Raw genomic sequence first — 13,199 nt, 5'->3', positions numbered from 1 at the left:
TCTCATGCCCTGTGGTCTATGCCCGTTTACCTGCCTCTCCTTTCACCTTGTCTTTATTTTCCTCCTTAATTTACTTTTGGGGCAAAAAATTAGAGGACCCTCATCTCAAAAGGACTTTGTCCTTGCCGTTTCCTGGAGCTTGAGCTCTCCTTGTGGTGGGTAGTTCACATTGAACTCAGGTCTTTGGGTACATGGGTTTTGTCGGCCATTTTCTTCGGTCACTCATTGTCACACTCTTGAGTATTCAGAGAACACCGATTTGGTTAAAGACGGAGAACCGAGAACCTTTGAAGAGCGTTCTCTATAGATACACGAGTGATTGTTAATCAATACATCATCACTATCTACTCATTTTAAGTAGGACGTTTCTTTTTAGGCTGCTAGGGAGTGTGGACACAAGTATATCCTCTTGCCCTTTTAAAGACTCCACAGTTGTAATCTCCACTGATAAGAAAACCCAAGCATGTGTTGATAATGGGATAAAAATCTGTGAACATTGTCTCCTAAATAGGTCTTTAATGATGGAGATAATTTCTCCTGAGATTTGAATAGCACTAATTGGTATTATTAGAAGGACTTAGGATTTTGCTCTTATTTTTCTAGGCTCAGGGCTGTGGAAATGTAGACCTTTGAGGAGCCGTTACTTCATGATTGGCCTTTCTCTTTCCCAGAGAGATGTTGCAGTTTGAGAAATGAGCCTCAGTCCTTTTTCAGACCAAGGGGAAATTGGGTTGGTCAGGAAGCATATTTTTCTGTCATATTTTCATGCGTGAAAGTAATAAGCTTGGGGGCTCTTGTCAAGTTGGTAGAATGATAAGATTAGAAAATTAGGAAGTCTAAAACTGTAGGTAGTCAGTCTCCGTGAGGACGGAAATGCTACTAGACCATCCAAACTAAACACAAGGTTAATTCTTAGAAACAATGGGAGAAACACCTGCAGGAGGATTCCCTTCCATCTGTCTGACCTCAGCTACGTGTCCACTGTCTCTCAAGAGTAGCTTGCCTCTATGTTCTTTTTCCTCCCATTGCCCTGTCTTGATACTAGACACACAGAGTCAGGAGCCTCTCTCTCCCAGTGCACCTCCCCCACCCCACCCCACCCCACCCCACCCCACCCCACTTCTCTTTAAGTTTTCAAATCTTTCCTCTGGCCCCTTAATTTACTGGTTTACATTTTTCTTTGGTCCAGCACAAGTCTGGGGTGGTGTTTTTTGTTCCTGGAAGATTAAGATCTGTTTGGGTTTGAATTGATCTTTTTGTTTCTGTAGGAGCTACTATTTAAGAAGCCATTTTCTCTCAACTCAGTGCTTTTTGGGTGGAATCTCTGGAAAATTTTAAGATTGCCTTTGTAGCCCCAGATGGAGGCAGCGAGAGTGTGGGCTTTAGGTTTTGACAGGTACAAAAGATCCCGATTCTTCTTCGATGTAGCGTGACATTTTCAATTTTAGTCTCCTTATCCGTGAAGCCTATATATTAGTACCAAACTTGTTAGATTTCTCTAGGAGTTAATGAGACAGCTTTTGATAATTTGTAGCTGTTTGGCCAGTGTGTATAATCCCCACCGTTGTGATGGAAGGTGGTATATGTTGGTAGTTTAGACTTCAGGTCGGGGCTACTTGTTTAAATCCTGGGCTACATGCAACCTCACATTGTTGTCCTCAGGATCCTGTGGGAAGAGATGTGAGCTGTCAAGTGAGTCTTAGCTGCACATTAACAGTGATGCTGTCCCACCACAGGCTGTAGGGAAACATAAAGAAACTTGAAGCATAGTGTCTAACTTCATGCTCCCCCACACACCATGGAATGTCTATGGAATCAAAGACCTACTATCCAGTTGCTCGGTGCCTTAGTTACCTCACCCTGCAGGTGAGGGTGATGATAATGATTGCTCCCATCTTCTAACGAGGACCAAGTGAGTAGAGACACGAGATGCGCCTGTGTCTGATGCCTAGCGTTAACTATGGTAAGGGCAGCTGAGCTTTCTCTCTAGAGCCCTTATTCAGTATCACTTCACTTCTGTCGTTAATATTTCTTCACAGTTCTCCCGACTGACAAGACCCCCATCTATCTGTGCCAATTGGATGACGGGTCAATTTGCCTTGTTACTGACTTCATTAAAAAACAAAAACAGAAACCTTGTTAAATTTCTAGAGAAATCTGTTTGGTTGTTCAATAGGAATTGCTGTCGGGGCAGATGCCGTACTCTGGTGTTCTTGGCTGCTTGCCTGACTGTGGTTCTAGGCTTGGTTTTTACCTGTGTTTCTGAAAGGATCTTATCTTAAGGACAGGATTCTTCATTCTTTTTTGCCAAGAAGAGTAGCAATGATTTATATTTATTGCTGACCATGTTGATAATGAAAGCAATGTTTTTTTTACTTATCTAAAATAAAAAGAAAGTTGGGTAACATTTCTGTAAATCTCTCATCATCAAGAATTTATCATCTCAAGTCTTGTCTGCAAAGTCAGGCATTAAAAGTATGTTAGAATTGTTATTAATCTTCCTTATTAACAAATATAATGGAGGCATGTACAGTGCAGGGAACACTGACTATCTGGACCCAGCAGGGGGACTGACTATCATGGCTAAATCATCATTCTTGGAAGTTGGACTATGTGATGTAGAGAAAAGTTTAATTTCTCACATTGAAGTGATAAGATTAAAACATGATGATTATTTTATCAAATATAATAAGACCAGGTATATTTTCCAAATATATTGCATTTAAATTTACATTCCCACACATGCCAAGTTTTAAATCGTTGTTTCTGATAGCTAATCCCATCTCTGAAGACATGCCTTTTGTACCTTTGCCCCTAACAGAACAATGAGAATGAAACCGCCCTGCACTGTGCCGCTCAATACGGACACTCGGAAGTCGTTGCTGTTCTCCTGGAAGAGCTCACGGACCCCACGATTAGGAACAGCAAGCTCGAGACCCCGTTGGACTTGGCGGCCCTCTACGGACGGCTGAGAGTGGTGAAGATGATCATAACCGCACACCCAAACCTGATGAGCTGTAACACCCGGAAGCACACGCCGCTTCACCTCGCCGCCCGCAATGGTCACAAGGCAGTGGTCCAGGTGCTGCTGGAGGCAGGAATGGATGTGAGCTGTCAAGTGAGTGTTTTTGCCCTCCACGCATTCAAAGGTGATGCTGCTCTCCGGCTAGTATGGATGGTAGGAGTTGAGCAGGCAGCTCGCTGTTGGTGCTCTTTTCCCTTGACTATGGTAGCATCTAACCTGCCCTGTATCAGCGAGTCTTTCACTTCTATTATACTTCTGAGTAAATTCTTTTTTTTTGTGGTTTTATTTTATTTATTTATTTTTTAATTTATTTATTTATTAAGGATTTCTGCCTCGTCCCCACAACCGCTTCCCATTTCCCTCCCCCTCCCCCAATCAAGTCCCCCCCCCCTCATCTGCTCGAAGAGCAATCAGGGTTCCCTGACCTGTGGGAAGCCCAAGGACTGCCCACCTCTATCCAGGTCTCGTAAGGTGAGCATTCAAACTGCCTAGGCTCCCACAAAGCCAGTACGTGCAGTAGGATCAAAAACCCACTGCAATTGTTCTTGAGTTCTCAGTATTCCTCATTGTCCGCTATGTTCAGCTAGTCCGGATTTATCCCATGCTTTTTCAGACCTAGGCCAGCTGGCCTTGGTGAGATCCCAATAGAACATCCCCATTGTCTGAGTAAATTCTTTAAACCTCTCCCAGACTCTTGGGTATTCTTGGTTCAACTTACTAAAAAATTTTAAAATTCTGTTTTATGTTTATGTTGCTTTGCCTGCGTGTGTGTGTGTGTGTGTGTGTGTGTGTGTGTGTGTGTGCACCATGGCAGGTGTGGAGGTCAGAGGAGAACTTGCAAGGAGTCAGAGGAGTCATTTCTGTCCTACCTCGTCGTTCAGGGGATTGAGCTCGGGCGGTCAGGTTTGGCAGCAAGTACTCCTCCACTGAGACATCTCACAGACCCGTCTCTCCTTCCTGGTCCTTTAAGTGAACTTCCTCTTTGTAACCATTCAGCTCTACACTTGTACCTCTTGGTCTGGCTCCCCCGTCTACTGGGATAGGTCGTGCCGGCAATAATCCCACTCTCCTTAACTTTGTTTTTCCTTCTCAACTCTAACATTCACACAAGGACGCAACAAAATTAGCATATTTCTTGTCTTTAAATCGAACGCCCATGATCTCACAATTCCTTTTAGTTGTTATCCCGTCTCTGATTTGATTTATGTTTGTTTATTTCTGTGATTACTTTTTAAAATAAGATAGCCCGAACTCAGTATTATTAGGTTACATATCCCATAATTCTTGAGGTATAGCTGCAACAGGAGAACACAAGTTCTAGTATGTGTTTGGGATGGACACAAATGGCCATATCCCAGCGTAGTAATGCAGAATCAACTGGCTGTGGCCAGGAGTGATTGAGAACTGTTAGTTAATAACTTAGAGGCTCTAGCGTATGGAAGAAGAGTGGGAGCTGGCAGCAGAGACAGACATTTGTAGGTTTTCATGGGATGGCGCAATGAGGAAAACCCTTAAAAATCAAGGTGGCCTAAAGCTTAAGGTCCTGTCAGGAGCCTGGAGGACACATGTGTGTAAGTAATCCCGTCTTCTTAGTGGTTTCCATGTAAAATATGCAGACTCGCAAATTCATACTGTGGAAGGCATACAGCAGGAGGAGCCAAACGGTAGCCTCTCACCTCATCCCTTGCTCCCTGCTGCCATCTGATCTCCACAGGTCAGTATCCCACGACCTGACACACAGACATGCTTCCTTATTGTCTGCTCTTATTTCTGTGTTGACCTCATTTAGCCTCTTAGCTCCAAAGACATATTTATCTCCTAAGTACCAAATTTCTTTCCTTTCTTTTGTCCTCCCTCCCTACCTTCCTCTTTCCCTCCCTCCCTTCCTCTCTCTTTTCCTCCTTCTCTTCCTCTCTCTCCCTCCCTTCTTCCCTCCCTTCCTCTCTCTCTCCCTCCCTTTCTCTCTCCCCCTTCCCTTCCTCTCTCTCTCTCTTCCTCCCTTCCTTTCTCCCTTCCTTCCTCCCTCCCTCCCTTCCTCTCTCTCTCTTCCCCCTTCCTCTCTCCCTCCCTCCTTTCTTCTCTCTCCCTCCCTTTCTCTCTCTCCCCTTCCCTTCCTCTCTCTCTCTTCCTCCCTTCTTTTCTCCCTCCCTCCCTTCCTCCCTCCCTCTTTCCCTTCCTCTCTCCCTCCCTCCCTTTCCTCTCTCCCTCCCTCCTTTCTTCTCTCTCCCTCCCTTCCTCTCTCTCTCTTCCCCCTTCCTCTCTCCCTCCCTCCTTTCTTCTCTCTCCCTCCCTTCCTCTCTCCCTCCCTCCTTCCCTCCCTTCCTCTCTCTCTCCCTCCGTTTCTCTCTCTCCCCTTCCCTTCCTCTCTCTCTCTTCCTCCCTTCTTTTCTCCCTCCCTCCCTCTTTCCCTTCCTCTCTCCCTCCCTCCCTTCCCTCTCTCCCTCCCTCCTTTCTTCTCTCTCCCTCCCTTCCTCTCTCTCTCCCCCCTTCCTCTCTCTCTCCCCCTTCCCTTCTCTCCCTGTCTCCCTTTCCCTTTCTCTTTATTTCTTTTTTCCCTGGACTTTACTCTGAACTCTAAACTACCGTGTGTAATTACCTCCTGGATGTGTTACTGGATGGCTAACGAGCATCGCGGACTCATTATTTCCCAAACCGAACGTTTAGCTGTTATATCCCTTTCTTTCTACGGCTGCCAAGTCTTTGCCCGCTCCCATTTCAGCCAGGGACATTCTTCCGCTGTCACCAGACTTTGGGCATCTTTCATGCGTTGCCTTCGTTTCCTCAGAGCACATCCTCCAGGCTCCGAGGTTAAGCTGTGTTTAACAGTACTGTCCACAGTATCACCTTAGCCCACATCCTCTCCATCTCTCGCTTCCTATGTTTCTCTGGTTTCCCCTGGCCTCTCTTCATTGTTCAAGCTGCTCTGACAAATACCCTAGGCTGAGTAGCTTAGGTAAGAGGCATTCATCCCCCCACTCCCCCACGGGTTACCAAGTCTAGGATCAGGGTCTCAGCCAAACTAGTTCTTGGTAAGCAATCTCCTCCTGCCTTGTTAATTTCTTCCTTCGCGTGACCTTTCTTCCACATAGAAATGCAGAGTGAGTTCTCTGCTGTGGCATCATCTTAGAAGGACCCTGGTACCATCAGATAAGCGCTCTATTCTTAGTGGAGAAGCTCCCCGTGACAAAGTTACAAGAGGCACACCAACAGTGTAGCTTCATGCAGTCGTGTGTTCACATGTGTTCACTGAGTGTGAGCAGAGTTCCAGGCCTTGCCTGCCATGCATCAGGGTTGCAGCAGCAAGAAAACTAGACAGGGACTTCCGCAACTAGACAGGGACTTCCGCAACTAGACAGGGACTTCCGCAACTAGACAGGGACTTCCGCAACTAGACAGGGACTTCCGCAACTAGACAGGGACTTCCGCAACTAGACAGGGACTTCCGCAACTAGACAGGGACTTCCGCTGTGCTTGAAGGGGACTCTTGACACAGCGGAGTAAAGAGAAGTAAGATCTTGGGGAGAAGGCTGAAGCAGTAGCAGGTTCACAGGGAGCGTCTTTGGTTATTTTCGTTTTGTTTTAGGATAGTGGTAAGATTGCATACCACAATGAGACTCACATGCAAACCATGCTCACCTCGTGGTGACTAGCACGAGAAACATGGTGGGGTGGCGGCTCGATGTGTCTGTTGTGTGAGCACGAGGATGTGAGTAGATGCGTATCATCTACTTAAAACCAGACATGGCTGTTCACATCTGCAACTTCAGAGCTGGCAGGCGGAAGCAGGTGGGTCCAGGGGATGCTGGCCCACCAGTTTAGCCGAAATAGTGAGCTCCAGGTTCAGTGAGAGACCCTGCCGAAAAGACTGGTGGAAGAGCCAAAGAGGAAGACGTGGCAGCATCAACCTCTGTTTCCAGTAGGTGCGCATATGCCCCTCACACACGAGAAACTTCTATTAGTTGTTTTTTATTTTTTTAAATAAAAAAGAAGTTAAAGAAGCCAGGGTCCCACAATATCCTTCAAATGCATCTTTATTACGACCCATTTCTTAAAGGTCATCATCTGGCGCCCAAGCCTTCAACACATGGCCCTGGAGAAACATTTGATACCCAAACTGCAACAAACAGATTAAAGTGGACACTTATTATCTACTCTCTAGAACTGGGGAAAATGCCTCTGTCCACATAGAAACACTTTTTAAAGAGTTGAAGCTGTTTCTACAGTTTTTTCTTCAGTTCAGAGCTGTATATTTATGAACTGCTTTTTTTATTTCCTTTTATATTATCGCCTGCCATAGCAGTCACATTTTAATTCAGAGAACTTGAGTCATACTTCTTGAAGATACATACAGATCTCATTGATATTCCATGTTCTCTAATCCTTTTCCCCAATATGCTTATTTTGGGTTGTTTTAACTACAGAATACATATTTATTAATTAAAGAAACATTTGCATCTTACGTTATCATGAGTGATAGTGTGTTTCAAATCGAGGTTTTAACATCAACTTCGTGGCTACCTTATAAGGCAGAAAGACAAAGTTGCCAGATTAACCTTACTCACAGCAAACACTGAGGAACTAATTGGCATTCGTTAGATTCTTAGGAGAGAAAGAAAAATCAAAACAGAGGACATTTGTGTTAGCCTAAAAATCCCTTTCTCTTTGAAGTCTTTCCTGATCTTCCTCAAGGAAGAATATTGGAAAAAAGAGATACTGTTTGCCTTTTCACTGAGCCTATGGTTGATTCGGGGAGCATAATTATGATGTGTTATTTATTATAAATGCTAGGGGAAGAAAATACATATAGATATGAAGTACACAGAAAAACCATGGATTTCTGGGGGCAACGAACAGTTTCCTTAGTGAAATAATGTTAAGCTAAGATTCTGACTGTCATGTAGTTGACTGTTCTCAAAGTATATTCCTTTGGACTCGGGGAATCATGGGGACCTGTTAGAGACTGAGATTCTTGGACCTCATCTCTGGTCAGTGAAGCAGAAACTGGGAATGGGGTTCCGGGAGTCCAAGGACTTGCTTCTTCCCTCCCAGCTTCCCTTTCTCCTTCACTATATCTCTTCCTTCCCTCCCTCCCTCCCTCCCTCCCTCCTTCCTCCCTCCCTGTCTTTCTTCCTACCTATCTGCTCCTGCCTTTCTTCTTTTTTTTCTTCATTTCATCATCATTATTATTATTTTATGTGTGTGGGTGTTTTGCTTGTATTTGTGTCTGTAGAGCACATATGTGTCGTGTGCCTGAGGAGGACAGAAGAGGGTGTCAGATGCCCTGGAATGGGAGTTGCAAGGCCTGAGAGCTGCCATGAGAGTATTGGGAATCGAACCTGGGTCTTCTGGAAGAGTTGCCAGTGTTCTTAGCTCACTCAGCCATCATCCCCTTTTCAGTCCTGCGGTCTTTCTTCTTTTTCAGTTTTTAGATGAAGTCACAGGTCATTCTATGTGTCCCAGACTGGCCTTGAGCTCGCTATGTGAGCCTTTGAACTTGGAGTGATCCTTTCCCTCAATTTCTCAAATGCTGAGATTACAGGAATGTGTCACCATGCATGGCTAGGATTATGTTTTTTTAACAAGTTCTCCTAGTGAGTCCAAGAACTCATGTTGACCATTGAAAAACAAGCAGTTAGTTGAGCGTTATCCAAATCTAGAGGGCTGAGAGCTGGAGCTGCCTGTTCAGGAATGAATCTGAGATCCTTGGCAGGAACAGCAGAGAACAGCGTTGAGAATGAATAAGGTTAGTGTTCCTGGAGCGCAGAGTATGGGTCACTGGAGGTTTATGGGTAAAGGAGAGAGTGTGCAGAGGAAAATGGAGGTCATCCAGGATTTGAGAGCCACTTCAAACTGTTTAGATTTCATTTACCACAGACGCTTATCTGCAGATTTGTCTTCTTCAATGCGGTGGGATTATACAAGGTCCAGGAGATATTTCTGAGAACGCCCTTTGCTCGATGGACATGTAATCATGTTTAATAGATGTCCGCTGAGTGAACTCGTGGGCACTCACAAGAGCCTGCTGCAAAGGGCGTTCAGCTCCTAGTTGATGTTTGAGCACAGCTAAGGCAAGGAGAAGGTGAGTCACTTCCTTAACATAGCGTAACTATTCAAACACAGGTCTCTGGATGTTGTTCCTGGAACACCTCCCTCCCTGCTGCTTCTCTGACCCAGAGTGCTGGCAATGTACAGAATCTGTTAAGAGTGGCTGTTTGTACACTCTGTGGGAATTCCATATGCAGCTCTGTCTTTTTTTCTTTTTCTTCTCAGACAGAAAAGGGGAGTGCTCTCCACGAAGCGGCTTTGTTTGGGAAGGTGGACGTGGTGCGAGTCCTGTTAGAAACAGGTAGTTATCTGTGCTCCCGGGAGCCTGTCCTTGCCAGCTACTGTGGCTGTTTCAGGGTTAGCTGAAGGAAGATGGCGGCCTTCTTCACAAATGACCCCTTCCTCCAAATTGCAGAGCGGGAGTCCTACCGTGTAAAACTGGGCTTTGATCAGATAAGGTTGATATAAATATCCAAGCGTGCTGAAGAAACCACCAAGAGGAGAAGGAAGATCTCTGCTTTCGGCAAGATGGAGGGACTGGCCCCCGAGGAGTTATGGCAGTGGTGTGGACTCTTGGTCTTTTCCACTGTGACCCATGGCCATACAGATTTGGGTCCCTGCTCTTTAGGGCAAATTCTCCTTCTCACTACTCCTTGGCTGAGTAGCTGTTCATTGGCTATAAAGGTTTATTTTTGAAAGGAGCATTTTAGAGGGAATATTTTGAAGGAAAAACAAAGGTAGGCTTACTTATCGTCTATATATATTCTGACTGGAATGGGATAAGTTGAAATTGAGGTCAGACTTTTGAGACTAGAAAGATACGAGTGCAAATCATTACTCCACACAGCTGATGTGAGCCATGGTCTGTAGTGTAGTGTGTTTCATTGGCTCTGTGAACGGAAGCCATGGTCAGGCTATCATGCCTTTTTCCTGTGTTCACTATGTTAAATGTTCGTGTTACTTAATTTTGACATGCAGCATAGTAATAGAATAAATGACCTGAAACGCAAATTAAATACCTAATACCTATGTTCTCACATAAACTTAAGCTGGTGTTTAGTAATCTTACAGTGAACCAGCATCTGGGGTAAAATACTCCACACTGGCTTCATTTGAAATCAGGTATTCAGAAAGTTCACACACTGGATTAGAGTGCTGGAACTCTAATGGCTACATCAAAATAATTTTTTTTTAGTGTGGCACATAATTTTGGAACTAAATCATATCAGAAATGTTTCAGTCACACAGTTAAGTCAGTTTGCTGAAATAGCTTATGAGTGTGGCCGGCCCTGGAGATAATCTTAAAGAAATGAGCATCCAGGGTATCTGAAGTATACAGTCCATAGACACTTGAAATAATTAGACTTTTCCAGATTTGCTTACATTGAATATTCTAAGTATTCTTACATCATAATATGTATGATTATCATTTATTAACATTTTAAAATTGAATTATACAGATTATACAAATCACTTTGCCATTACACTTTAGAATTTTAGCTTATAAGTAAGAAATATTTTTTACTTTGATAGTATACTATTTATTTAATATACTAGCCACAACCCCAAAGAGACTGTGTGGTCCTGCAAAGCAATCTTTATAACAGTGTCGGAGAACTCTAAGAGTCAATTCATTATCAAGAATTTTCCACATTATTAGCAACATTCGGCCCCTGCCTTCTCTCCTGTTAAAGTCTTATGTGTGTAACTTAGTTTTTAAGGCACCTTCGGTGCTTGGCCTATATGCGTGTGAAATTAGAACAGTTACATATTGGCAGTATCATCCGAGGACACTCCAGTGGTACATCTAGTTTCTCTTTTTCCTCCAGGAATTGATGCCAACATCAAGGACAGTTTAGGTAGAACTGTCTTAGACATTCTGAAAGAGCATCCGTCCCAGAAATCTCTCCAGATTGCAACGCTCTTGCAAGGTAAGCAATATCGGATGGTGGGTGACTTTGCCTTACAGCCACGGTTAAATTGAAGCTGTCATAAGTTTTAATCGGGGCTTTGAGTTAGTGTTTGATTTTTAATTAGCTCATTATTTCTGTATTTTTCCTGGCATATTTTAAGATGAATAATAATTCATTTAAATGTTTTCGTTCTGTGTTTACTCTGTACTGAAAGAGTTACTCATGTACTACTTGATATAAGAATGTTTAAAAAATCATGTAGTAAATGTGGAACATGCTAGCTTGAAGTTAATAGGCCCTAGGAAATGGTAATGATCCAATATTATCTTCCCTTTGAATAACACCATAAGATACTTTTCAGAGACTTTTCTATAACTTTGTCTGATTTCTACAATTATGAAGTAGCTATGTGTCATCAACCTTACTCACGAGGGACACTGGAGCTCTGATAGATTTTTTTGCTTGCTCACAGTCCTATTTCTGCCCTGTGCCGTGTAGCAGAGATAGTACATGAAGGCTGAACCGCCAACAGCCAAAAGTGTAGTTGGCCGAAAGAACGCCAGTCATTCCTCCTGCAGGTAGATTGGTCACAAGGGCAATAGTGGAGAGAGAAGCAAGACAGCTCCTTATCAGATGGGAAAGTGAAGAACAGCATTGCTTTGTAAGAAAACTTCTGAATGAAAACCAGATTGGGGGGGGGCTATGGAAATGTGGATACAGGGGTCAGGGAAAGCCATATGGGTATGGAGGTTAAATGGTCACCATGCTCCTTTCTTAACTGACTTCTAAAGCCTTTCCTGGAAGCTTAGGCCCCTATAATTTTGTTTCTTTGTCAATAAAGAAGATGAATGCAGGTCAGAACACCTCCAGATGAATCAGAGAATCCAAGTATGACTTTTCATATTAATTCTAATTAAGTCAAATTGGATGAACACTAAAAAGAAAAATGGCATACCTTGCTCTTATCTATCATCTACCCTCAATGCATTTGTATTTCAGGTTAGACTTTTGCCTTCAACGGAACTTTAAAAATCCTGACTTTTGTGGATATTATATTTTTGGAGAAAGCAAAATAAAATTTTCTTACTAAAAGGGGGCAAGATAAAATTTTAGGGTTTCCAAACATATTACATGGTTTAGTATGATAAAAATGTCCTGTCGGAGCAAACTGTCTGCTTCATTAAAGGCCAAGGTTGATTAAGTGTATCAGTTTGCACTGGGGTGTATTAGGAGAATTTTTAGTATTTCCTATCACTGGAAAATACCTTATATTATTTCCTTTCTTGGATGTTTGTGGTATTGAAATAAAGTCAATTTATCAATGGCTTTCCCGATTATAAATTGCCAATTTGTAATTACAAATTACAAGGATTTTTGTTGTTGTTGTTAATATTGCTGTTAAATTTACATAGTTACTGCATGGTCCAGAAATTTTCAGGATACGATTCTGCAGGTTACTTTCTTTTCCTGGTCGAATTTGCCTTGTAGACTTGTCCTTTGATCTAAACTATTCTAAGGGTGCGGGGACACAATTGGCTGGCGTACAACACACATATTCACAAGTGGATTCTCATGAAGCAGATTCTTTCTGAATAAAGAATACAAGCAAAGGACCCCAGTGGGAGATCTGATTCACTCTCCATCAGAAGAGGGCTATAAACCAGCCCTACACAGGCTGAACTCTTTTGGGGTGTGGCAGATATGTTTCCTTTAGGTCACACATATTTTACGAGCACTGTACTCTGAAGAACAAAATTAATTGCTGGCATTTAAAAAAAATCCAGAATTATAGCTAAATCTTTAGAATTTTGGCGTCTGTGAAAATACAGGCTCCTGGCTTATATAAGTGCCAAACTTTTAGATGGAGCACCTGCCATTAAACATGCCTTGCACATGCCCTGTGCTTCCTGTGTTAGCCAGGCTGAATATTCTTTGACATTTATCCGGGTATCCAGTGTAGTTTCCCTTAGTATTATGATAAAGGTGACATGTTTTCATGTCCTGTGTCTCTCAGGCTCTACCATTTGTTAGCAGAATGAATTAAAAACACTCCTCTTCTAAGTTGTCGTCTTTAAGATTGAGGTAGAGCTGGGTGTGGTGATAGATACCTGGAATCTCAGAACTCCTGAAGCTAAGCCAGAAGGGTCACAAGTTCAAGGTTAGCCTGGGCCACATAATGGGTCCCTTCTCAGATCTCGAATACAACATCAACGCCC

General features: G+C 43.3%; 1 protein-coding gene across 19 annotated transcripts in view; it reads left to right on the top strand.

The window, feature by feature from the left end:
- Anks1b (ankyrin repeat and sterile alpha motif domain containing 1B) overlaps positions 1-13,199 on the top strand; it is an 861,781-nt gene that overhangs the window by 116,658 nt on the left and 731,924 nt on the right. For all 19 annotated transcript variants that reach the window (XR_005975765.1, XM_041666272.1, XM_041666261.1 and 16 more), the window contains exons 4-6: positions 2,822-3,118; positions 9,296-9,371; positions 10,900-11,001. Coding sequence is in view for 18 of the 19 variants with exons in the window: in XM_041666272.1 (XP_041522206.1) it covers positions 2,822-3,118; positions 9,296-9,371; positions 10,900-11,001 (475 nt within the window). In the remaining variant the exon portion in view is untranslated. The remainder of the gene's footprint in view (positions 1-2,821; positions 3,119-9,295; positions 9,372-10,899; positions 11,002-13,199) is intronic.

This window comes from Microtus oregoni, unplaced genomic scaffold (genome assembly GCF_018167655.1).
Source record: "Microtus oregoni isolate MIOR12 unplaced genomic scaffold, Mior012 000001F_ref0000356, whole genome shotgun sequence".
Taxonomy (NCBI): domain Eukaryota; kingdom Metazoa; phylum Chordata; class Mammalia; order Rodentia; family Cricetidae; genus Microtus; species Microtus oregoni.
The sequence above is the reverse complement of the archived record's forward strand: the minus strand, read 5'-3'. Positions and strand labels throughout refer to the sequence as shown.